General features: G+C 39.4%; 1 protein-coding gene across 2 annotated transcripts in view; it reads right to left on the bottom strand.

Annotated features, from left to right (window-relative positions):
* Positions 1-18,069: 18,069 nt before the first annotated feature.
* PLA2G4A (phospholipase A2 group IVA) overlaps positions 18,070-27,948 on the bottom strand; it is a 134,863-nt gene continuing 124,984 nt past the window's right edge. For both annotated transcript variants that reach the window (XM_048861619.2, XM_075131539.1), the window contains 3 exons: positions 26,991-27,186; positions 26,578-26,735; positions 18,070-22,890 (listed from right to left, as the gene is read on the bottom strand). In XM_048861619.2, coding sequence (XP_048717576.1) covers positions 22,759-22,890; positions 26,578-26,735; positions 26,991-27,186 — 486 coding nt within the window. In that variant the 3' untranslated portion in view covers positions 18,070-22,758. The remainder of the gene's footprint in view (positions 22,891-26,577; positions 26,736-26,990; positions 27,187-27,948) is intronic.

Below are 27,948 nucleotides of genomic sequence, written 5' to 3'. Positions count from 1 at the left end.
AATGCAGTTTTATTAGCCTGTGGAATTCCTTGCCACAGATCTCTCTAAAGCCAAGAGCTTAGCATTAATTAATAAAAAGAATTGGATACTTATGTTTATAATGAAAGTTTCCATATGATTTTTTAAAAAGTTAGAAAGAGGATTTTAATGCAGATGCTTCATAACCAATCTCTGAGGGAAATAGGAAGAAATTTCCTCTGTACACAGGTTTTTCCAGAATTACCTATTTTGAGGCTTCTTGCACTTTTCTCTGCAGCATTTGGTACTGGCAACTGAGAGATAGGATAGTGGACTGGACAGACACTGGTCTGAATCAGCATAGCAACCCCAGTGATACTGCATTGCTTTCAATCATTGGTATGATTCCTATGAATATCTACAGGACTTACATACACTAAGAGCATTTCCTGAGATATACTGAGCACCCACAGCTCCAGTGGGCAACTTTATTTGGAGCTGTGTGTGCTTTCAGGATTAGGCCCCATTTGAGGGACATATAAGGTGTTAAGATAGCACTAAAGGAAGTGAGGTTGTGAATAGTATCCTATCCCTATACATGCTGTTCCCGTTTTGACTGCGGAATGAGTCACAGGTGAAGCATGGACCTTAAGGTTGAATTTGTGTCACACTATTTAAATGTACTTTTCCATTTGCAGAGACTCACTGTGATGATTCAAATAAGCAGTTTCTCACCCCATAAATGTGAGCTGTAAATATTTCAATCCTAAACTTTACTGTAAAAAGTGGCATCTCAGCATGTACACAACAGTGTCTCTGCTGGGTCTGACTCATCTACACTAAGGCCATTTACACCACACAAATAGTATAAAGGGACATTAAGGGATGTAAATTAACTTCTTTAAGGCCTTATCATGTTGCCAGAGTAGCTTAAAGGGGCCTCAGTTTAAGAAGAATCAGCCTTACTATCTTTTGTGTAATAATTGACTCTTAACTCTTTAAGAGCATCCTGTGATACAGGCAATAAAATAAAACCAGAGAGGTCAAATGTCTTTCCTGTTCTGTCCCCAGAAACAGTTTAATAGATGCCTACTCCCTGAGGGGTGTGGGCTTATTCTCGTTGTATAAAGATGACAGCAGCAATATTCTTCATTGAACTCTAACAGTGGGACAACAATGAACTTGAAGATTTCCTCCTGTGAGTTTCTTTCATGTGAATAAGTTATAAACAGCTACACTCTTTTCAACATTATTACAGTGGTACAAGTAGCTGGGCTAGAACTTTAGAGAGTAGATTGATGTTTTTGTCAGTGAGAGTCCGATTTAATTTGAAATTCTGCAAACAATAGATTCATCCTCCCTGTGAAGTTTCACAATTGAATTATTTATCTTAAAAAGAGAACTCTTCATGCATAGATTAATATAGCAAATGCTTATTATGTTACTCCGTTCCTGATTACATGCTTTTTGGAAAGGTCATCTAGAGTAACTTTAAGTGGTTACATTTTACTTGATCTTCTGACTCTTAAGCAGACTTTGTTCTGTGTGATCTTTTTTATAGCCATACATTACTTTATAGGAGTACTTCCCATCTCCACCATGGGACTTCTGAACATGTAAAAAATTAACCTTCAGTCCCACAAAGAGTGTTACATATTTATATAATTTATCAGGCACTTTATGCTGGGTAACAGATAAGATTTCTTCAAGAGACTTACAGATTGATATTATCTTTAAATTCAAATGTCACAACCTACCTACATAAAATTGCTTTTTCTATTTGTAGGCCAATTTTTATGAGGTATTGTATTTTTCCCCATAGGGCTTGTTAAGCAAAGTGAGCCTTGACAAAAAAAGTTGTCTGCTGTATTAATTTAGATGGAGTATATGGGCTAAAGGTGTTAAATGTGACAGTCACTTAAAACTACTTAATATAACTCGGTAAGGTCTGGGGCTTGGTATCCAGAGACCCCAGCCAGCTTATCTCCATGGTAAACACATAATTAAAAAATATTTTAATCTTTAATAAAGATACAGAAAAGGAGGAAAAACAGGCAAAGCAGTTGAAATGTAAGGTATTAAGTAAGGCTTTAATTTTAACAACTGCCTTTGTTAGCTTTCCCTTTTGCTGGAGATTATTTTCCTTTTAAAAACTCCCATTGTTCGACAGTCTCTAAGATGGCAGCACAGATAGCAATAATTGTCCTTTTGCAGAAAAGAAGTTACCCGAGATGGGTTGGAGTTCTTGTTGCTGCTGCAATGTTGTTAAAGTCCAATTATAGAAGGAAAAGCCCCCTTGTTTGACACTCTTGGATGGTATCAAAGATAGTAACTCATCTCAGGTGGCATCTGGGATTCAACTGGAGCAGATAGGGACCCAGATGACACCACCACCTGTTCTGGTAAGGACATCTTGGATCTTCACTGTCCTGATCCTGAGAGGTCACAGAAAATGAGATGGTGACACTTGCTCTAGTATCCTCTGTCTGTTCTTTCCATCTGTTCTTCTTTTGCTGTTTTCCCATAACATCTCTCGTCAGAACCCAAAAAGGGAGTGTTGGGTGGACTAGCCCACTCCCTCGTTATTTTGTCAGCTAATTAAATATGACAACAATTTTGGCTTTTTAACATCTGGCTTCACTTCTCCTGTTTTTAACAAGCATAATTTTAACACAGTCCTAGAATTATGCCAGCTTGGCCTTTTTTTGTTTAGACTAATTCAGTAATTGTTTCCTTTTCAAAAATTTTCCCATCAACTTTTGTTATTTTAAGTCAGTAGTTCTCAAACTTTAGCAACCCAAGGACCCCCATTTGGGGTTAAAATTTTTCATGGACCCCTGAGCTGGCTTCTAATTTTCCACAGGGGTGCTCAACCCCTGCTCAGCCCCTTGCCCTGCCCCCCCACTCCACCCCTTCCTCCAAGGCCCCACCCATACCTCATATCTTCCACTCCACCCCTGCCCCTCCTCTTTCTGCCCCCCTCCCCCAAGCATGCCCCATCTCCACTCCTCCCCCTCCGGGCCTCCTGCACACTGCCGAACAGTTTTTCCGCAGCATGCAGGAGGCAGTGAGAGGGAGGGGGAGGAGCTGATCTGTGAGGCCGGTGGCTCTGGACATGACTCGTGGACATCCTGGAGTACCCTTGCGGACCCCCAGGGATCCGCAGGCTCCAGTTTGAGAATCACTCTGATAAGTTATTGTCACATATTATGAACTTCTGCATCCTTTTTACACTGATTAGCAGTATTTCAGTACAGAGAAATATCACTCCTGCTGGGCTTCGTGCTGGCGTACCCAGCAGCCACATTATTCCTTGAAGATTCTAAGCCATGCAGAATCTGAACTCCACGATGTCTCAATACTAACAATCCCCCACAATCCTATTTTTTTTCTTGCTTTATTTACCTTTGATAACTTGCTTCCAAGAACCCCTTTGGTGCCTCCACCTCCCTCCATTTTCAGCCCACATTGCTGTGTGAAATGATGTGAATGACTAGGTACGACTTGTCTCCTGATGTCACTGAAATACAAAGAGTGCTAACGAACAATGAAAGGCAATTGGTCTTCTTTAAGTACTTTAATCCTAAAAATTAAAGGGTTAACTGTAGCACAACAGGTCCACACAAGACTCTCCACAGCACACGTGCTGAACTGAGGGCCTGATCCTAAGCCCACTGAAGTCAATGGAGGTCCTTAGCTCTGGAATCCTAAACCTGATGGTAATTAAGAAGGTTATTTGAGTTTTTATCCTTTAGAAGGATAATCTGCCAAAAAATTCCCTCCTCCCCCCCACCGAAATCAATGTCACTCTAATGACTTTCAAATTAAAAAAAGCAAAGATCTCATCTGTACAAATTAAGCCAAAAAAGCATAGTCAGAGCTGTTTTCATCCTTAAACATTCAGACAAAAAACCAACCAACACCACATTATCAGTGTATTATTTTGCTCTTTGCAATTGAAAATGAAAGTGGGCAACTGAAAAAAGAACGAAGTGAAGTGAGTGACTTAACAACAGAATGCAATTCAAGGGATTTGTATCTTCCATTAATTCCTGACTTGTAAGGCCAGATCCTCAACTGGTGTAAATTGTCATAGTTCCATTGAAGAAATTGGAGCCATATTGACTTACACCAGCCAATGGAACTACAACGGATGTAGAGCGGCTGGCCTTCAGTCTTCACAGACACACAATTAAAAAAAAAAAACACACAAAAACACCCCATAACCTCAGCAGCCAACAAAACCCCTCAGTTTAACGGATTTTAATCATATTTTAGAACTTCATGTTAACGGTGTATATAGGCTACAAGCAAAATTTACCCATTCGGAGAGGACTGGCACAAAGGTTTTTAGTACTATTCAAGGTCAAGTGTAACTTATTGATGCATAAGCTTTGCATTGGTCCTCTGAATGTGGATACATTTCACCCCAAATGACTATCAATCCATTGGTAACTTTAGAGGTTGGTGTGGGAGAATTTGTTTGTCCTGAAGCAAATACTAACCCATCAAAAGCACAAGATAAGACTGTCCCTCAACAAACTACACACGGACATGGAAGAAACCCACAATATGTGCATATTTGGTTCGGACAACACAATGGTCTAAATAAAGGTATATATCAGCATAAAATGTGAGTTATCTATGATAAGCACGGTCAAGGCCATCGGCCCATGCAAATACTGATTTCATTGTAATTGATTCCATGTGAAAGATGGTGCTGCCAGCTCTGTTTTTGTCACCACTATCAAATTTCTGAGTTTTAAAGTGCCTGCCCTTGAAAGCAATTTTTTCACCTGGCTATCCTTGCTCATAAAAAAGTTAAGGGATGACACATTTTCTATTTAGCTACCAATAGGCCACTACCAAGCAGGCAGCTTGAAATGTAAATATTTTTGCATTGCTTTGCAAAGAACTACGTATCATCTCCAAGACCCTCTTGAGCAGTAGCCTACCACTTCAAGCAACTCTACACGACCTCTGTGACATGTGGGAAAAGATAGAACACACAGAGGCATTGGTAGCCACTGCATTTGTAATGTTTTCCATAGGCAGACCGGTGGACTCCACAAGAAGTTCAATAACCTATCATGTGCTAAACTCTACCTCTGCTACCACATGCAAGCATGACTTACTGAAGAGAAAATATTAAGGCGGAGTTCCATGCATAGCGCATATTACGCACAATGCAGTGACACTGGTGCTTGTCCCTACTCCTCTAATACAATTCACTGAAACAAACACACAAAACTCAAAACGGATGCGAGAATTCGCCGATGATAATCTATGCATCTAGCATGTTTCAATCATTCGTCTCATTTTACCTACTAATAATTGTATTATTAAACATTTATAAGTTGGTAGCTCCTAATGATCACAAAGACGTGGGTCCCCATTATTCTAAGTGCTATACAATCACATACCAATTGGACAGTTCTTGCTCCTAAAAGCTTAGAGTCTAAAAGATTTATAAAACAAATATAGGCCTCCCTGATCAGCAGGATGTTGACCCACACATTTTATAGTGTCATTTGGACAAAACATTGAGAAAGATTTAATAGAGTCCTATATGTGAGGCCCTGTGCACTATGCTGATTGTCATACAGCTAAGACTACATCACTTCTACAAAATACACTGCAATGCATTTATTGTTAAGTTGTGCAGTAGTAACATCATTAAAACTATGTTCGTTAAACTAAATGAACACATCGTGTCTCGTACTTTGCTTTCCTACTGAGTCTCCTGACATGGGGTGGCTAGTGATCTTTTCCCCTATGGTATGGAGAGTATTGGCCACCCAAAGGCATTTTGCACCCTAGAGTGGTGGCCTATTAGATCCACCGCTTGGGAATGACAGGTTTCAGAGTAGCAGCCGTGTTCGTCTGTATTCACAAAAAGAAAAGGAGTACTTGTGGCACCTTAGAGACTAACATTTATTTGAGCATAAGCTTTTGTGAGCTACATGCTCAAATAAATTTGTTAGTCGCTAAGGTGCCACAAGTACTCCTTTTCTTCTTGGGAATGAATAGTAGGAACGGTCCCACATCCAAACCAGGGACTAAAGTAGTGGCTATGGAGGGACTTCTGAGATACCCAAACCCCAGTTGTGGGTTGAAGCCTAGATTCTGTTTCCTAATCCTCTGTGTAAATTTCCCTGGCCAAAGCCCATTTACTTGAATATTATGTGTGTGTGTGTGTGTGTTTAGGAATGAAAGTTTTATATTTAACAACAGCTTTCTTCAACACCCTTGCAAATTAGAAGGGCTATTGAGCAATAAAGCTGGTCAAAATGTTCTGATAGAACAGTTTTCCATCTGAAAAGGATGATTTGAGAACATTGAAACATTTTGCGGAATATATTAATTTCATTTGATGGCAAATTATAAAAAAGTTTTGGTCTTGTTTAACATTAACATTTTGATTAACAAAGGTTTAACGTTTTGGTTTTACTTTTGTGATACATTATGTAATATAATACAAAAGTTGACTTGCACATTGTTTTGATAAAGTTGAAGCATTTCATTTTGAATTTACCATTTTGCCTTTTATATTATATTTTAAATAAAGTGTTTGGTGAGGTCAGATAAAATATTTGGGAATATTTTATTTTCTAAGCAAATTGCAAGATTGTGACTTTTCCTTCCAATTTGACACAAAACCAGATTTTGAACTTTCAGAACTTATATTCTGTTTTTTAACCAGTTCCAATTAGCAAGTTTCAATTGTTTTTTTCCAAAAGAAAGAATTGTTTTATGTACAATATTCATAAATTTTACTACCGTGCTTTCAATATTCATTAGGATAAAAGTCAATTGTATTCCACCATTTCAATAACATGAAAATTACAGATGAGACAAACCACTGAGAATTCCAAGTCTTGAGGGTACTAGCCAGCCCTCCAATTCAAAAGACTAGCGTTTGGGGTTTTCTTCACTACCTACATTCCCCCACTTATTGTTAATGGGTTTTGGGTCACCAAAAATTAACATTAAATCTTTAAAAAAAATCTATTTTTGACAGCACAGTGGCAATTCACATTCAATCGTTGTACAGACAGTTAAAGTGATCGATAAGGGCCAAACTGAGGTCAGCTCCTGTGTGGTTATACAAAGGAAAGAGTATATGCCATCTTCACTCCCTTAAACAGTTGTCCCCTACAGTCTTATGTATTCCCCATGCACCTGTCGAACCACAGTCCTGAGAGTGACACACCTAAGCAATTACACAGCTGTTCTGACCATCATGCCAACTATCCCCGAGAACTAGACAGCTTCTGTTTGCCTGTTCCACCTTTGCTTATCACGCCAATATATTTTTCCAAGGTAAAACCTCCCAGCTGGAGACATCCTGCCCCCTTCACAAACTCACCTCCTCCTGCATCTGTTGCTGGACCCATCACACTTTGATCTCCTCTTTCTCATGAGGACTCTCCCTGCCAACTAATGCTAACTTTCCGTCTGTCTTTTAAAGAGACAGGAAATACATTGGCCCTATAATTCGCTTTTGCTAGTGTTTCCACATTTATGTGAAATATGAATTTACAGAGTATAAAATAATCTCTCCTAGGACACAAGTGTTGCCATAGTGAAAGCACTGGGCTAATCTTTCTATAGGACATGGGTTTACAGTGTTGACTGGATTTTATAATAAGAGTTCCTTTCACACTAACGTTCATTACTGTTTCCTACTGTGTATATGGGTCATGTTTTCTCTGTGGGACAGATTCTGTCCCCACTTACCCTGGGCTTGAATTTGGAGCAAATCCATTGGAGTCAATATGCAGGAAAATATTTTTAAACTCATAATATTATAACAGAAAATGATCAATCTGATATTCAGTTGGCACCCTACAATAAGTATTATTTTAAAAAATGCTAGAAAAATGAAAACTGATTAAATGTCAGTGCAGAATTGTTGGTATCCTAGGTATGTCATGCTAAAGACTGTTCAGAACTTCACCCGTTTGATAATAGAGTAAATAATGATGTGTCAGTACTGAATTGGTCTAAATGTCAGATTACAGAACATTATATAACTAGTTTAACAGAGAATGAAATTAGTATTAAGGGGATAAAGGAAAACTAAGATAAAATTTGTTCTGAAGTCTTACCCCATACAACCCCACTGAAGACACTGAGATTGTGTGGGCTGTATACTGGTGCGGATTTGGCCTTTTGATATTATTAGCAGACGCAAATTATTGTTGCTTATAGGAAATTAGAGGTGTTAGCTTTTATGCTGTATAATATGTCTGACACTGCAGAGCTAGAGATGTAGGACCAGCTTCTGACCTCAGTTAAAGTTCATAAATCTGGTGTAACAGACCAGACTCAGTGGAGTTACTCTGGATTTAACCTGGCATAAAACAGATCAAAATGTCTGTCTCAGCTGTCCCAGACTTTCTATAGAGCATGAAAGCTAAACATTATGATTTTCTGTAAGCATCTTTAGTTAAGATTTGCTCTTTTCACTGATTAGTATTTCTCTACTTAATAGCAATTGGTGCCAAATTGGCTCATTTACACTGTGAAATTCAAATGGCTTCAGTGAGCCATTTAGCTTACAGGCCCAGATCCTCAGACTGTGCAGTTAGCTGAAGTCAATAAAGTTATGCTGATTGACACCAGCTGAGGATGTGACTCACAGTCTAGCTTTATCTCGCAAGTACCAATTATTTTCTTTGTTTAACATTCTGCAATCTGGCAGTTTAACCAAGATAGTAATTAAATAACCCTCACAAAACCATGAACCGTACCAACAATGCTAACGTAACGCATCATAGCGACCAGCTCAAGAGACTCCTATTGCATGCAGCAGTATGGGGAGAATGCAAGAATCCATCCCAGTTTCAGCCATGTTTCTAGGGTGTGCTCCAGATGGTGGGGATGGAATGAGAAGAGTGGCTCACAAAAGATAGTACATTATTATTATTAGTTTTCAGCAGCACCTACTAGCCTCAGTCATGGACCAAAAATTCCCTGGTGCTAGGTGCTGTACAACACAGAACAAAAAGCCTGCTCAGTCTCACTCTATTGGGCTGCCCTATGCTTGCATAAAGCACAGTCCCTTCATGAGTTTCTCATGGAATGAGAGGAGATTCCTCACCTGCCCTGACTCACATCATTAGCTAAATGCCACAATCAGTTTTCCAGATCAAGGTTTGCAAAAACAGGAACCTATAGTTAGACTAAATAAATGGACTGATTTTCAAAGAGTGTGGGCAGCTCAGAAGTACGCTGGGATGATTTTTGAAAATCTTGGTCCTGATGTTCTATTATACATTTTCTGAGACCCTAACAAAACAGTGCTGAAGTGCTCATGTTTGTGTCTAATACCTTCTTTAGGCAAAGAACTGGGTTTCTGAATTGGAACTTTCCTCTCACCTGTTTATGTTTAGCATAAGCGCTCACGTGGAAACAGGTTTTAGATTGTGCAGTGTTACGCTGACATCTAGCACACTGTGTTTTTCCAACTGAATGAGCTGGAGCATGGTTCATTTGCCTCTAAATAATGAGTTCAATAAATTGGGCAAAAATGTGAAACAAGATACACTCATTCAGCTGGTAAATGGTGTTCAACAAACAGGCAGGAAGCAGGGGATTGAAAGATAATCCCAAACAATCAAGTATTCAAACTTTTCTTCTTTATTATCTGTTCTTGCAGACAGTTTAGTGCCTAAGGTCCAAATTATGGCTGCATTCCTCCTCTCAGCTTCCTTGTAAGAGACATCCATGATGGGGTACAGGATTGCTAATACTGTGGTATGCTTAAAGACGCAGAGGCGACATGTTTGGAAGGGGTCAGATTTAGGAGAAATGCAGACAATCGCCCTCCTACCCCCCTCCCCTGGTTTTAGCTTCATTTGGAGAATTTAAAGTAGGCAACACTACATATTGGAGAAGGGAAGAGGAGGGATAGGGTTGAGGGGATGCACTCCCCTCAGCCCTGTAGGACATCTGCATGGGTCTTCACTGAATAAGGTTGGAATTAGACACATGGTTTACTGAAACAGTACTCTAATCTTCAGTTGACACCGCGAGGAGAAAAAGCTTCAGATGATGTCCCTCTACTAGTAACCATGCATTACCTAAAGGCTCTAATATTGCCTATAGAGCATCCCTTATAAAAATTGATCTCAACATCTGACCGTATGACTCAGACCAGCATAACATACTGCTCAGCAATCTTATTTGATGTTTTATTGCCCCAGTCTTAAAAGATATATCAAAAGCTTCATGTAATTAATGCAATAATAAAAAAAACCACATCTAGCCCCCTCACACTGCTACCAAGTGTTGTGTCTAGACATAAAGAGTTTCTTTGATATCATTCAGAATGTCTTACCAGATAATTGCAGCAAAAACATGAATCTTAATTTGGGGATAAACAGATATGCCTGATGTACCTTGAGGGTTTCTTGTGGGAAAAATTGTGCTGTGCCCTCCTCCTCCTCTTTATGTTAATCAGATTTGCTTGCAAGACCCATTGTTTCAATTAAATCTTCATTGTTCGATGCAAGCACTCTCATTACTTGTCAATCAGTGAAGTCTACTAGTTAGCCATATCCTCCATAGCACATAAAAATGCAACCTGGAGAGAAGAGTACATACAGAAAATCACCTTTCTTTAAAAGCATGAAAATTAGTATATATAATGCTTATGAAAGGTACCAAACTGAGAAACCTCTAAACCAATGGAATCCCTTTACCCATCCATAGCATGGCCAGTGGCTATGCAATGCTTCAACTGAAAGGGCAACTAGGTCAGCTTCCCATCCCCATTCATTGTTTGGGTCCATCTGTAGAGACTGTAATCAAGAGTGTCTAGAAGTGTGACTTGTGATTTGGCCACTAAGAAGCTTGGAAATGAACTGAACCCAGCAACTGGCTTCACATAGATCTAGAGGTTATCAATGTTTGGTCATGAACATGCAATGTAGATTAGAAAGACTCAATGTCTCACTGCCAAACCCCTGAACGATCCAGGCTTCCTGTAATGCAGTCACCTTTTTAGGCCTCTTATTTATATTTTTGTTAAGCAATGACAGTTTGCTTGAATAAGACACAAAGGAAGAAACAACCCATGCCCTGCAGAGCTTTGTACCCAGATCAACCACAAAATACCCTGGGATATGCAGAGGATGGGTCTACCCTAGAAAATGGTGATACTTCTAGCCTAGCCAGTAGCTAAAGACATGGAAAATCTCATCAGAACATAAGCCTCTGAAATGAACAGAACAGGTTATAATCAAGTGATCCATCCCCTTGCCCATTCCCAGCTTCTGGCAAACAGAGGTTAGGGGCACTTCAGAGCATGGCTAATAGTCTGTAGAGAAGCAATGACTCACCAGCACAGTGCCTCCGCTGGTCATCCAGTTTTTCCAGGCCATATGGAGCACCCTCTGCAGGCAGGTGTCTCACCTGCCCCTGGTCCCGTGTCCCTCCTGGACCCAGTGCCCTTTACCCTGGGGTTCTGCCCCAGCAGTAACCCCACACTCTGGGTCTCCCCCCCCAGGGAACCCCCAACCCTCTAAACCCACCTTGCCTCAGGGACTACTGCCAGTCATCATCTAGCCCCCACTCAATGGGGCAAACTGCAGTCTGTAATGGCCACTCACCATTGACAAGGGAATAGGACCAGCTGCCTCTTCCTATTCCCAAGCTGCCCCTCTGCAGCTCAAGTACCTTTCTGGGCCTTTACCAAGCCCTGCAGCCTGGGGCTTTAGCAGGCTAAAGCTCCCCAGCTCATCTTGCCTTCCACCAGCCCTGCTCTACTTTAGGTACCTTCCTCTCAGGCAGCTAGCCCTTCCCACTGCAGAGCTAGATTGAGATTCTTTCAGCTCCTGGCCCCCAGCCCTCTTACAAGGGCCAGCTGGGCCCTGATTGAGCTGATCACACCTGTGGTCAGCTACTCACTCAGCTTTTCCAGCCGCAGCCCTCTCAAGGGCTGCTGTTAACCCCTTCAGAGCCAGAGCTGGGTGACCACTCCGCTACATAGTCATTGATGGACCTATTATTCATGAACTTATCTAGTTCTTTTTTGAACCCTGTTATAGTCTTGGCCTTCACAACATCTCCTGGCAAAGAGTTCCACAGACTGACTGTGCAGTGCATGAAGAAATACTTCCTTTTCTTTGTTTTAAACCTGCTGCCTATTAATTTCATTTGGTGACCCTTAGTTCTTGTGTTTTGAGAAGGGATAAATAACGCTTCCTTATTTTACTTTCTCCCCACCAGTCATGATTTTATAGACCTCTATCATATCTTCTCTTAGTCATCTCTTTTCCAAGCTGAAAAGGTACAGTCTTATTAAGCTCTCCTCATATAGAAGCCGTTCCATACCCCTAGTCATTTTTGTTGCCCTTTTCTGTACCATTTCCAATATATCTTTCTTTTAGTTGGGGTGACCACGTCTGCACACAGTATTCAAGATGTGGGCGTACCATGCATTTATATAGAGGCAATGTGATATTTTCAGTCTTATTATCTATCCCTTTCTTGATGATTCCCAACATTCTGTTCACTTTTTTGACTGCCACTGCACATTGAGTGGATGATTTCAGAGAACTATCCACAAAGACTTGAAGATCTCTTCCTTGAGTGGTAACAGCTAATTTAGACCTGTATGTGTAGATATACCCATAATTGCTTAGTGGGGCTCTTATCCCAGTGATCAACATTCATCAGTAGGTAACAGCATACCATGCTTTGAAGGAAAAAAAGCCAGAGAGTAAATTTGTTGAAGAAGTTGCACTGGGTAGTCTCCACTTGCATTTACTAGCACATATAAAGGTGCATGTCATCACAAATGGGTAACGGGTTCACATTGTTTTCACAGTTTCTTAATTTGCTTGTCTACAATTTCTTAAATGAACATATGAATGTACATAACACTCAGAACAATGGCCAGACTCAGCCTTCCCAGCCATCAGTGGTGTGTCTGTTTACATTGTCTGTTATGAGTCTGAGTTTAGCACTAACATTTTAAGCAGAAGTTGTGTATTCTTATTCTGAGACTGACACATCCATATAGATTCATATAGCAGATTTCTGAGCTACCATTTTCAATGAGCTACCACCTCAAAACTGGAGATACTATCTCTGATAAGCCACATTCTCCTCCCAGCACAGACGAACAGACTCCCAACTTCACATCTGCCAATAAGGAGATGCTATCTTAGCAAATCAGATCCCATCCATTTCTGCTGACTGCTAGCAGGGATGTGTCATCGTCATAACAGCATTTGGCAGACCTAGCAAATAAAATTTCCTTTCGCTAATCCTCTGAATTAAAAGAAATTTGAAACAAAATCAAATATTTGTTTTAAATCTACAGCTGCAAAAAATCAGTCTCTCTGTTTTATATCTATTTAAGTAAAATATTTGCCTCAATTTCTCTTAGTGCTATTTCATTATTCCCTTTCCCTGCTCCCTATAATCCATCCTACAGAACATCTTGGCAAAACATGCATTTATCTTATCTAGATGATGAACTTCAATCTTACATCTTGTTCCTACTGAATGCAGTAAAAAAAACCTCCCATTAATTAGCATATACATCCATATTGAGACACTTCTAGCCTTCCTTACAGAGGTGTAGAGCACTCACAGCTCCCATTTACTTTCCAGATCAAGTCAATAGAAGCTGTGGGGTGCAGGAAGAGGGACTCAGTACTTGTGACAATCTGGCCCTCAGTGTCACAATTTGGCTGCTCAAAAGATAGAAGCACTTAAATTAGAGTGTGTGTCTGTACCTGCACTGAAGTAATTGGGATTAATTTGGAGTTGCTGGGTGCTTAGCACATCTGAAAAAGAGATGACTTTGCTTGTGCACCCAAATCTGGATTGAGGTGCGTAATTTTAGTCGTCCAGGTTTGAAAATGTTGACCTAATGACTTGGCTGGCAGGCTAGTGAATTAAGCAAAAACCTAAATAAAAAAAGACATTAATTCTTGTCCTTGACCTGCCACAGATGTCCTCTGTAGCCCTTCGTGAGTCCCATAATATCTGTGGCTTGGTTTCCCTTGCTATGCAATAGAAACAATAATACCTACCCACACAGATGTTGTATGGCCTTATTCACTATTGTCTACAAAGCACTTGAGATCCTCAGATGGAAAGTGTTATTCAAGTATTGTTACAATTATTGTTACAATTAAGTGCAAAATTACAAAGCTGTGTCAGTGTTAAAGGCACTTCAGCATTAAAGTCATCCCAGTTACCACAAGCCAGCTTTGAATAAAAACAGTCCAATATTTTAAAGTTAAACCTGCAACACTGTCATTCAGTTTTCTAAACTGATTCAAAGCTAGTGTTGTTAGAACACTGGGTCAACCCACCCTCCCGGCCCGCTTGGGATCTGATTACTTTCTAGAGAATGTCATACAGAGGATTCCCTCAAATTAGAGATCACCTAAAATTCAACATCTTCTCAAACTCTGGATCATCTCAGGCCATTCAACTTTAAGCATTCCAAACCTTCACACTACTGGTTTTCCACAAACTTGGCTTGTTTGGGAGAGTTCATTACGTTTTAAAAATCAAGCCAAACTCTGATCTGTATATACTAAATTATAACTGACTCTAAGGCCACATAAGAAATTCCAATTTCTATTATACAAAATGTTGTATTAATGGACACGAGTTATACTTTTAAAATACAGTCTTTATAAACACAAGGGAGCAGGATTAAGGTCAAAGTTTTCACAGATCAATTTATAAACCTTATCATTGCATCAACATGACTTTTTTTGCATGGAACTTAGCTTACTGTTTAACTCTTATGCTTTATAGTCTTTTTAGCTGAACCACTATGATCTTTATTTTTTTTTCCTCACGTGAGAAGGGCCCATTTACATGTATAACTTAATTTGATGACTCAGAAGATTAGTACACAAATCTAACCCTTATGTAAGTAAAGAAAGTAAGTGTGATAGGTGAATTTACAGCTTCAGGAAATGTCTACATGCTTTCAACTTGAGTGAGCAGCAGGGAAAGCATGTGTCATGTAAATTTGTTTAGTTGTATAACCTGTGTTACTAATATCAAATCCATTTGCCATTACAGACTGCTTGAACAACGTCCTGAAAAAGAATCCTTCCAGTGGCCTGAAAGCAGACAGATCCCTTGCCAACCTAGAGTGTGTTAAAGAAAAGACCTTAGTGGTTTCCAATTCCCTCCATATTCTTTCTCAAATTTCATCCCACAGACAAATACTTTGGGTCAAAACAGAGATTTGATGCTGACGGAATTTTCTTTCTCTGCTGCAAACATTCAAATCTTGACATCGGCATTCATGTGGATCCATTTCTCGTGCTTTCCAGGTTAGTCAGAGTTCATCCCACAAATTTGCTCTTGGCAAAAAAAACCTCAAAAACAATAATGTAAATAGACATTTAATACATCTGACCTCCAAGTTGGAAACTCTACCATATGGTCAGTATCAACATGTCGAGACAAGGAATCTGAATGATGTCTCCAAACTCAGTAGGTCTTTCCCAGCAACAGTACAGCTTTGGGGCATAAAGCTTGCTTGAAGTAGTGTTATACTGGGAGATTCTCTCCATCCATGGGGATCCTAAAGTAACGCTGAGCTGTCGCAATGGCTCCTTATTCCACCTCTGTTCACTGTGGAAGGTTTTGAGGAAAGGCCGACACGGCTGTGCCAACCCACAGATGTCATTAATGATACTTATACAACTCATTTAAGAGGCTGGGGCCTTGATTTGTCCCAGTGAACCTCCCTGATGGCAATGACGGGTGAGGTGGACAGAAAACAGCTTGACTGTTCGACCCTGGAATGCAATTGTGGGATGGGACAGCTTTTTACTTGGAAACTGAGGAAATTTAATCTGGAAATCAGTGAGATACATGAATATGGATCTCTATGGTGCCACTTTCATAATGCCATTTAGTAGGGTAGAGCTACAGTTCAACATTTAAAGTTTCTGTTCTAGGCCCAATCCTGAAAACAGGAGTTTTGTCCTTGACTTCAAAAGGAGCAGGACTGGGCCATGAGTTGTTATGAACAGTCCAAATAAGATCAGACAATTGCCAGTAATCTCAGAAAATTAAAGCACAATGTTTCTTCCCTTCCCCCAAAGCCAGTCATACACCAAGTGGAGCTTGTTGCAGAAAACAGAGGGAGAAAATGCATATATTTTTTTCAAAATGTTTTCCTGTGTTGTTTTTTTTTTTTTTCCAAACTGAAGGATAGCAACCAACTCTGTAGTTGGCTGGGAAAAAAGGGCATATATGGGAGAAGGGTTGGACTCTTGAAAATGTAGTCAAACTTTTTGTTTAATTTTAAAATTTTGTCCAAATTTTTAAATTTATTTCAACCAGCTCCAAATGCAATTATTATTTTGTTAAACTAGCAAACTACTTTGTAAGAAAAAGTATCACAACCAGTAAAACAGCAGAAGCTTTGAAAAAAAGTGTGTGAATATTGCTGTGTGAATAACAAATGTTTTGGTTTTCTGGAAAATATGACAAAGCGAAGAAAAAATTGTTTCGGGTTGATCTGAATTTTTTCCCCATCAAGTTTTGGAGTATCAAAAAGTAGAACATTCTGGGTGAAATGATTCATTTAGTTCCAACTGAAATTAAAGGAAATTTGGAAGCAACAAATATCATTTTGAATTGAAAAATTGGTGTTTCATTTCAAAACAAAACATATCAGGTTTTTGGATTATTTTTCCCCACTCAAAACAACTGAATGACATCTACACAAATTCACAAAATGTTTCAAGCTGATCCAAATCTGCAAGTTTCTGTCAAAAAATTTCACCCAGCTCTAATTATGAAACACAGGACCAAATACTTCGTGTAAGCAGAAAACAATTTCATCGGTTTCATGTCATTTGTGAGGAGGGGAAGATGTTTACTTTTTCTGGGCTAGTATTCACATTTTATATAATTTCTAAGACACTGCATGACAATTGGCTAAGCCTCCTACGCTACAGCTGAGCTGAATTAGGTTTGAATGCGTCACTTTCTGACTGCACGCAGATAGATTTCCTCTTTTATATTTAGGAATGTTGGATTATGAAAGATTTTTCATTTGATTGCGGCTGCCAACTGGAATAAACAAAACCAGACTCATCAATAAATTAGTCAGGGAGACCAAGTCATCTCAGATGTTTCTCATGCCAAATAAACAAATTCAATTCAAGTACTTGCAGATGAACAGCAGGCTTTGTCCTAAAAGGGAGGGCATTAGCAGATATTCTGGTTCTGAATGGTAAATCCTTTTATTTTAAATCCACAGTAACACCAGGTTGCCATCTATGCGGACTCAAGAAAATTTGCTGGTATAAGCATATTGGAAAGGTCTGTCCTGCACTCAGTCACGTTAAAATATTATTGAGAGTTTTTATTTGTCTAATATTTTACCACCCTACTGGTGGCGGCCAGTGTCAGACTGCGAGCCTTGATTGTCATATGGTAATAAAATGGTCCCTCATGAAAAGATTTACAACACTCAAATGTTCCCCTCCCATCAGAAAAGTGAGTTGTCATAGATCTAGACCCCCTGTGCTGCCAGCTCACCAGACTTCTGTGAGGGGATCCAGACACTGAATCCCCCATGCACTTTCAGCTTCCCTAGGTCTCAGCAGGGTGCAGCACTGTTTCCTCCCTTGGCCTCTCTGCCACATTTCCTGGGCCCTGACTCTCAGTCTGTTACCCCTTCATGGAAAGGGAGTCCTTCAGCCCACCTGTCTTCATCCCCCAGAACCAGGGCTGATCTTTCCTAGAATCCCAATAGCGGTGTGCGCCTCAGAGAGACAGCACAGAATCTCTCCCAGAGTGATGTTTTAACACCACTCTGACAAGGATAAACATGGGCCAGATCTGTTCCCAAAAGCGGTTGAAATTTTCCAAAATTCAATTCTTCAACTAAAGGTTGAATTTCAGCTAAAATGACATTTTAGTTAAAATTTTCACAGAAGTTACATTTTGTTATGGACCAGCTGTACTGGTATGCCTTGCTCATATAAGTCCCATTGGTTTCCACTCTCATTAGTTTGGCACATCTGAGCCCGTATCACAATGAAATGTAAAGTACAGTGCAGTGTCTGAGAATTAGTGTATGCCTCCTGAAACAACGAATGCCACAAACCAAGTTTTATTTATATTTTGCCATCTGATAACATAATAATGTGATAATATAAATCTTACATTTTGTGGGCATCACAGAGAATACATATTATGAAATAAAAATATTATCACGTTAACCAAAAGAAAAAATAATATAGACTATCAGGGTTGGAAGGGACCTCAGGAGGTCACCTACTCCAACCCCCTGCTCAGCTATCCGGGAATTTTTGCCCCAGATCCCTAAATAGCCCCCTCAAGGATTGAACTCACAACCCTGGGTTTGGCAGGCCAATGGTCAAACCACTGAGCTATCCCTCCCCCCAATTATTTAGAAAAGAAAAATATTACAATATAAAGGTGGTACCAGCTTCTTCCTGTTTTCAATCATTTGCTGCAAATGTTTAAATTATGCATCAGTAAGATAAATTACCTTTATTTTCTCTCTTGATTTTAAACAGGTACTAATTCAAACACAAATAAAACCTATTCCTCAATAAGGGAAGTGTTTATTAATTACTGATGATTACATATAAATTTAAGGAGGGATGTTGCAGTGACTATTAAGAAAATTTCATTATAATTGCTTACTTCCTCACGATATGAAGATCTTAGACAATTTAAAATGGTGCTATAATTCACAATAAAAGGAACCGCCATTGGATTAACAGTAATCTCTTTGATAAATAAGCAGTTGCTGTAAAAATTGTATAATGTGAAAATTATCAAATAAAAAATCAGATTAGCTTTCAATAGGGCTTGCAAGAAGCAGTGTTGCTAATTGTGATTTGTATTATTTATGCAGTGCCAAGTTTGGTGGGAACCTAATGGACAAGTAAGAAGATAAAGGGGGGAATTCCTGGCTCCACTGAACTCAATATTTTTGTCAGTGACTTTAGATTTCACTGAAGGTCCTTGCATTGAAGAGTTTACAATCTGAAGCCCTGATCCTGCGCAGACTTGTGCATGTGCTTAACGCTGCTCATAGTGTGTAAGTCAGGCCCTCTCAGGAAAAAGGTTTGATAAAGTTATTGAGCTTCAGTCTGGAATGCTTACCTCTGCTTCTCCCACAAGTGTCTGTGTTTTCTACTGCACTGCCCACCACACATAGCAAGCCCTCCTTGAACAAAGCTGTAAATCCACTACCCTCTTCCATTTCAAATGCCACTTCTGCTGTGACACCTATGTGAAGTAAGCCAGCTAATGATTGCTGGGCTGAGTGGCAATCAAGAGAGAGCTGATATTATTTATTTGTAGAAGTAAACCAGATGCCCTTTCATCTTATTCATAACCATCTAGCTGTGCACACAGGTAATCTATGTCACCATGAGATCTCATCATCCTTATCTTCATGCTCCTTCCCTCCTCCCTATAGTGATTGTTACACCCCCTCATTGTATTGTTTTAAGCCAGACTGTAGCTTTTTAGGGCAATGATCACATCTTTATGTGGATTTGCACAGTGCCCAGCACAATGGGACCCTAAACCCAATGGAGATCTTTGAGTGCTATCCAAATAAAACTAATAAATAATAATAAATTCACACAGAAAACCTTCCTCCCTCACTAACAACAAGGGCCTTGTTCACAATTCTCCTCACAGCAGAAGCCTTGAGATACCTTCATCCTCACAAAAGCTTTTAAGCCTATTAATAACTTGTCTATCCTTCTGACAACCCGACTTCAGTAGCTAAGGTTCAATGGGAGCTGTGTGCACACAGCTGAGGGTATAATTTTGTCCTCATACTTTTTAGAGACTGGCCAAGGGTTGTTGAGGGTAACAGACAAGTTAATTAAGTGCAAAGGATGGGTCAAAAATGTGGGATGGATTCTGTGCTGCCTCACAGCTCATGCCCATGGCTTGGGTGCTATAGCGGGGAGTATAAATCTGATCAGAATTTGTCCATGGATGTGAACTCAGATCACTATCTTGGAATTTTGTTGCTGCACTGGTGTTGAAATGTCAGTCCTCAAGTGCTGACCACATGGAGAATTTCTGTGACAAACATCTCATTGCCCTATATCTGTATTTCATTTTAGAAAGCACGTAAAATCTGCACACCAAATGCAGGCAATTTTTAAAAACAAAGAAATACTAGCAGAAAGTGACCATATAAGCATTTCTATAAGCATTTCTTATTCCCACAACTACAGGATTTGGGGCTTTTCCAACTTAACCACTAATGTAGTCCCCCATGGCTGCAGCTTAAGTGGTATATGTAAGAAAATGTCAGCTCCTGAGGAGAAATTTAGAAATGCCTGCGTGGGAGCATACACAGACACACTCATTACTGACAAAGTTACGTTTCAAACACTACATTAGTTAAGGAGTGATGCATTTTTCACTGTCATCCAGAAATTTTAATCCTTTTCCTCATCTTTGCTGTGAAAATCCATGTTCTCTGAAGTGCTAAAGTTGTTTTCTCCTGCTGAATAGATATGTGAATCACTGAAAAATTATCATCAGGCACTAACACTTACTGACATGAATCACTGAGGACATGGAAGGCTGTCTTAATTAATAGTTCTGGAAAACTGCCATTACTTTTTGTGAAAATATTCAAAATGTTTTGGGAACAGATATTCAGCTAGAGCGAATCGTCATTGCTCCATTAAAGTCAGTGGTAAGTTACATTAACTGAAAATGGGACCAATAATCTTTAGTAAAGATAATTAAAAATATTTTTCTGCCACTAGTTATAAGAATCTCTCTCTCTCTCTCTTCTTTTTTTTTAAGAGACATCACTATGTTCTTTGTGCAAGAAAAACAAAGTTCGAAATGCAGCTCCCTTAGGGATTTCGTAGACTGGATTTCTGGCCTGGTCAGTCTGGCCAAAGGAGAGCAGTGATCAGGAAAGGGTTATCTATAAAAGAAATCTATAGGAAGAATCAACATTACTAGCCCTGATAAGTGGCAACTGCTGAGAAATTTTATACATTAGCACGTTCATATTGAGTAAAGAGCCAATCCTGTTCACACTGAAGTCAATGGCAATTTTACCAGTGATATAAAGTGGAGTGGGATCTGGGCCTTAGCTTCCAGTTTAAGTATATAGATCCATGAAATCCATGCCCTTAATGTTTTATTGTGTTGAAGAAATTCAATGCCTTTGTGTAGTAAAATAATTCATCCTGAATTGTACAGGTGTGTAAAATGTATTGGACAAGAGTCTGCATTCCAAGTTTTTCATATTTTGTCACATATTTGAAAACGGCATCGTGATGCTGTGTATAAGAAAGGTGACCATTTATATCACTGTTCTTACCACTGTAACACAATTTCCTTAAATCTTATACAAAGTGTATCATGTAAGGTGCCAATGGAAAAGTTATGATTTGCTAAGTATGATTATTCTGTTTGCATGCGTGTATCATCTTTGTATCTGAAGTTATACATATTGGCTATGTGCTGTTATCTTAAACCTGTGTTATATTCTTGTGTGACATCCTGCAGATAGGACTTACATTAGGGCCAGACAGCTATGTATTGATGGCCCATCAAGGAAACTCACAAAGGGCCATTTAAGAAACTCATCCCATCCAGATAGCTCTTCCTGAGGATGCTTCAGCCAGCGAGGAGCCAGTGGCCACCCCATGTGATTCAGCAAAACACGTAGAGGCATGTGATATGCTCATGTGACCCTGGACTCCAACTTGGGCCAGTAACTTTCCACAAACAGGGACAATGGGCTTTATTTGGGACAGTAAAATTCCAAGCACATGGCAGAGGATATAAAGGACCCGGAGATATTTCCATTTTGCCTCTTTCCTGCCCTAATTTTCTGGATTGTGGATTTACATCTAAAAGGAGCATCTTGAACTTTGAACTGAGGACCTTCCAATCTTTTGGAAGTTACCAGAGAGACTCTACAAGCCGGCAATCTATTCCATCATTGCTACAAACCTGAAATTAGGACTTTGCAATTGTTTGTATGTATGTGATCTATTAACCATTTATAACTCTCTTCTTTTATTATTAAATCTTTAGTTTGTTTACTAAAGATGGGCTGACAGCGTGGTATTTGGGTGAGATTCATATTGACCTGGGGGTATGTGTCTGATCCTTTGGGATTAGAAAGAACCTCACATATGGTGAAATGGGTTTTCAGTAACCCCCCACTATATTAGACTTGGTTGGTAGACAAGGGCTGGAATGTTTAAAAGGGGACTGTGTTTGGCTTCTGGTTAACCAATGTGGTATCACAAAAGCTATTTTGTTACTGGTTTGGTTAACTGAATTATCGAATAAACCACCAGTTTGGGAAGATTGTCTGCCTGCTCCTTGCAGTCTGCCCTGCATGTGGCATTCTCAGTGTGGCCCTTCCAGGAACCCAGACACAGGCACCATTTTAACAAAACTTTAAAATGGAAAATATTGAGACAAAATATTCATGAAATTGGGAGAAGTTTTACAAAAACAGGAGCATTTTAAACCAAATTACTTTGCATCCAAAGCATGCACAATTCTGTATTTTTTGAAATAAAGAATGGCCATTTATGCCGGAATTTTGTAAATGTTTGTAGATGCAAAACAAAAATGTAAAAAAGTACAAATCACAGTGAAACATGAAATGTCACAGAAAAATGCTTTCCTCAGTTCCACCTGGCCCTTTCACTTGAGCAATGGTGTGTTGTAACGCGTGTCCAGATCCAGTTACATAGATTTAGAAAATTTCTTGAAGGAGTGGCACCTGCAGTACATATCCTATGTATGGTTAGTGCTCGGAGGGTTCTTGTTGAAGTATTTTCTTGCCTCAACATTGCTGAGGGACACAGAGCAGCGGGATGGATTCTGTCTTCTGTATTCAATGCTTTCCACCATTGCTTGCTTGATCACCTGTAAAACAGAGTCAGAGTTCAGGGCAAAGAATTGATACTGATGGTGGTTTTTTAACTGATAGCAAAAAGCCATATCAGCTTGTACAACGGTTGCTCTTAATACCAGAAGCAAGCCAGTATTGCATAGAAGAAACGGCTTTAAAAACAAATAAACAGATCGTATGTTCAAATTTTTGAAAAAAAGAACATTGTTCCACGAAGAACATTTGCCAGGGTATGCAAGAGTCTGGGGAGGCAAAAAGGTCAGGGTTTTTTGTGTTTTTTGCCTCTATAAATCACTGCAAACTCAACAATTCACGCTGCCAAAAAGGGAAGAGCACAATAGCAGCAGCAGCTAAAGAAAGACAGAAAGCTAAATTCATCTACTTTGGCTTGATTTCATACTCCTTGGATCATCTAAAGAGAATGTTTGCTCTGCTAACTGAATTAGTTGAAGAACCTCATAAATTAGTCAGGTAAACATTTCTCATCAGCTGTTTCAATTCTGCTATGTAGACAATCTTGTTATGAAATAATATTCCGTGCCTTCTATAGAAAATTATACAGAACAGAAGAGGAGAGACTGTCTTTAAAAAAAGTCTATGTTAAAAATCCTAATTCTTTGATGTTGAAAGTAGAATGCAATATAGCCAGTAGGTGGCATATTTTGATCATGTACTTACTACAAAGATCTGAAACTTGCAGCAGAAAAAAATTACAGCTGTTGAATGAAATCACTAGAACAAAAATATACTTGGGCCCTGATTCTGATCTTGTTTAAAGTAATGCAAATCAGATGTAATGACTGGAGTTACACTGCAGTATATGAAATCAGAATTTGGTCCATATCGGATTTTGGGGTATAAATCAAACACTACAAGAATATTGAGATTTAATGGTAACATTAAATCATTAATATGGCTTCTAACTGTTTTAAATTTTACTTTTATTTCTTTAGCTCAAACTTAAAAGCATTCATTGGTTACAGTTTCAGCAGAACAAATCAATCTCTAGCAGACTGATTCTGAGCTCATTTACCAAAGCATTATTTAAGAATTATATATCTTATATAGCAATTTTCATCCCTAGAACTCAGACCACTTTACAGAGATGGCAAATGTCACTATCCCCATTTTCAGATGAGGAAACAGAGTGGTGAAATCACTTGTTCAAAGTCACACGGCAAAGTAAGTAGCAGAGCTCAGAATACATTACATAGACTAAGGCCAGAAGGGACCATCATGATCATCTAGTCTGACCTCCTGCACATTGCAGGCCACAGAACCTCGCCCACACACTCCTTTAATACACCCATAACCTCTGGCTGAGTTACTGAAGTCCCCAAATCATGATTTAAAGACTTCAAATTACAGAGAAATCACCATTTACTTTGTTTAAACCAGCAAGTGACTTGTGCCCCATGCTGCAGAGGACAGCGAAAAACCCTCAGGGCCTCTGCCAATCTGACCTGGGGGAAATTCCTTCCGGACCCCAAATATGGCGATCAGTTGGACCCTGGGCATTTCAGCAAGACCCAACAGTCAGACACCTATAGAATTCTCTGTAGTAGCTCAGAGCCCTCCCCATTTAGTGTCCCATTACTGGCTGATGAAGATATTTGGTGCTAGCAGTCACAAATTGGCTACATGCCATTGCAGGTAGTCTCATCATACCATCCCCTCCATAAATTTATCAAGCTCAATCTTGAAGCCAATTAGGTTTTTTGCCCTCACTGCTCCCCTTGGAAGGCTGTTCCAGAACTTCACTCCTATTCCCCTAGGCCACTGAACCACCTGGCTTCACCCGGTTACCTGGGAGGAGCTCAGATACTGCAATAATGGAACAGTAAAAACAAAAAACAGATTAGATTAGAATATTAACCCAAATTGGAATGAACCCTGAACAAGCACAAGAACTCAAACATGAAAAGCATTATAGATTTTGTTACAGTCTATCCAATTCTTCTGTTATGGCAGGAAACTATCAGTACATTAAAATAATCTACAGACACATATAAAATGAAATGCATAACTACAAAACAGGGAATAACTGGCTAGGTAGTAATGCTCCTTAAAAGGATCTGGGGATTATAAACTCTGGAATAGGATTCCAAGAGAGGCTGTGGAATCCCTGTCATTGGGGGTTTTTAAGAACAGGTAGGACAAACACCTGTCATGGATGGTCTAGGCCTCAGCGCAGGGGGCTGGACCTGATACCTTCTCAAGATCCCTTCCAACCCTATATTTCTATGGTTCTATAGCTCCTGAAACATTCTTTAGCTGTTTCTTTTGAATGGAAAATATCTCTGTTATTTCAGCAGCATGATTACCTCAGAGCTTACAAGAAGAGATCATCATGCATGATTGTATTTACTGCAACTCCGGAATTCCAGCCTTTAAGACCAGATGCCAAAAGAAAGGGCAAAATTCTCCTCTCTGAATCTCACTGCCCATCTCATCCATCTTTTCCCCTGCTTTAAACAGGCCCCTATCAGTGTAGTATCTGAGCAGTTAAAATAGAAACAACTACTTTTTTTCTCCCTCCCTTCCCAGTCTGCAGGGGAAATAACTCCACCACTTCATAGTTTTGTGTTTATGTGTGCATTGCATGGAAGCACAAGTTCATAAACAACTTATCCAGGGAAAGCTTAATTGAACATTTTTCATTTAGGCCTTACCCAACTCCCATTATGATCAATGTCAGTCTTTCCATGGACTTTAATGGGCTGTAAGCCTGCCCTTAAAATTTGAAAGTCCGGAGGTCATTTCCCAAGTCTTGGTCCAGCTGCTTCAGAGTTCAAGTGAAATGAAGCATCCTGGTTGTGGAGGGTCAAGGTGATCTCTCAGTGAACTAGGACCAAATCCCATGCAGGTGCTTTGAATATCAAGACAGTCTGTATTCACTGGGGAGCCAGTACAGAAGGGAGCACTGATTGATGTGTTACAGTGAGTCCAGAGTTGCTAGGCAGATGGGATGCTAGTTGTTTACTCACTGGAGCTTTTTCAGTGTGTGGCTTACCACAAATATAATGTATTGCAATAAACAAGTAACAAATAAATGGATCACCAAGGATAGGTTTGTGTCTGGTACTAATGGATACAATCAGCCGCACATGGAAATTGGCATTTTTTGTCATCGTGGCCATTCAGTCTCTTTCCAGAACCCAGATGCCATTAATAATAGGAGCCATAATGGAGAAGGCAAGCTGTCCCCTCCCTCTCCCTACCAAAATCACTTGGTCTTGTCAGTTGCCTTTATCAAGGTGCTGATTTGGTCAGTCACCGAGAAAACTGGGACATGATGCTATTTACCTTCCCTGTTATAGGTAGTGTTATACATTCAAATTGGTATGTAGAACTTCCATTGAGATCAATGGGATTCTGCACACAAATCAAGGGCAGTATAGGATCCTTAAAAGTTAACTGGCTTTGTTTTTTGAAAGTGAACTTTTTCATCCTTCTAGTTGGGCTGTGCTTCTTTTGTGAATTGTGTAAAAAAGATTAATGCAAAACAGCATAGATAACTGCATATACAAATACATTTGTGTGCAAGTTTGCACTTTTCTGCACACAGGCAGAAAAAAATCGAAGATTTTAAGCAGTAAATTTAGGGGTTTATTCTTGTCTCTAGTTAATCCTATCACTATGTGGACTCCCTAAAGCACCTCTGAACTGGTGTAAATCAGACATTTTTACACTGTACTTACATCTAAGTTATTCAGAGTGTTGAATTCCATTAGATCATGAAGCCTTTTGAAAGCTTCATTGGAATATTGGAAGTTGAAGGTAGAGAATGGCGTATTAGGATCATCAAAAATATCAAAGTCAGCAAAGTCCTTTTCTCCCTGAGTTTCCCTTGGAACACCTATAGAGACAAAAAAAACCCAGGGACAATATTTTATCATTTTGAAAAAATAAAACGGAAAGTTTTAAGAGATGAAGTATAAATTATATAACAATAACTTGCTTTTATATGGGGCTTTGGAAATTGATGGCCATTATGGAAAGATTTCTAGGTCTTTCTGATAAAGAGTATTCACAATGTAACAACTGATATATTAATTTCTTGTTTCCAGGAACACCAAGATTTAGTGTCTTTTAGTGTCTATTGCAAACACACCTGGAGCTTTGTATTTCCGGAAGTTGATGTTTGCCAGAACAAAGTGGATGATGGTTGGACAGTCTTTCTCTGTAGCCGTATTCTTGGGTTTGAAAACATAGCACTCCTTCAGGCCCTCTCGATCAAACACATGTGGATCTATTTTTGGAAAAGGAAGGTTGTTCATTTTGGCCCATTTTTCAGCAAGCAAAATTTCCTAAAAAAGGAAGTAAAGTTTCAAATGTTTACAAACAACCATCACAATTGGGGACTTTTTATTGAGGGTCACAGAGATAAACAAAGATAACCAATGATAGGAACAATCTTACAAACCATTGCTTTCTGACTGCAGCAGGAGTATCGGCATGAGTGAAGTGTTGCCAAATTGGGCTTGATATCTAAACACAAACAGTTTTTGGTTTGAAGTGTAGGCTCTCCTTTAAAGACTGCTCAATCCCAAATCATTAAAGTGAAGTTCCACTCTTAAAAGCAGGTCTCCAAATTTATTTTCTTATGCAACTCTGCTCCCCAGAGACTCATATCTGATGACTTTATTGATAAAAATACATTTTAAAAATGATTTTTACCCCCGTTACTCTTGGAGGGCCAACTGAGAAGGAGCAAAAATGAATTCCACCTTCAGTATCATCAGAATCGCTTAAAAAGCCAGTTACACCTGTGTGAACCCAGTGAAAATAATGGGGTTGTACAGTTGCCATTGAAGACATTATTTGAAGACAATGGAGTTGCACAGCTGTAATTCAGGGCCTAATTTGGCCCGCACAACCTTTATGACAAGTGATGATTCACGAAAAGGGGAGAGCTCATCTTGGCTCTCAGATTTTAGGATGAGCTTGCTTTGCTGACAGCTAAACAAAACCCCACCCATAATGTTATTTTTAAACTGACCACCACTGCTATGGAAACCAAAGAGATTTATCAACACTGATCCACAGAACACTACGTTTACATAAGTACT

The sequence above is a fragment of the Caretta caretta genome, chromosome 8, assembly GCF_965140235.1.
Source record: "Caretta caretta isolate rCarCar2 chromosome 8, rCarCar1.hap1, whole genome shotgun sequence".
Lineage (NCBI taxonomy): Eukaryota > Metazoa > Chordata > Testudines > Cheloniidae > Caretta > Caretta caretta.
Note: the sequence above shows the minus strand (reverse complement) of the source record. Positions and strands in the feature narration are given on the sequence as shown.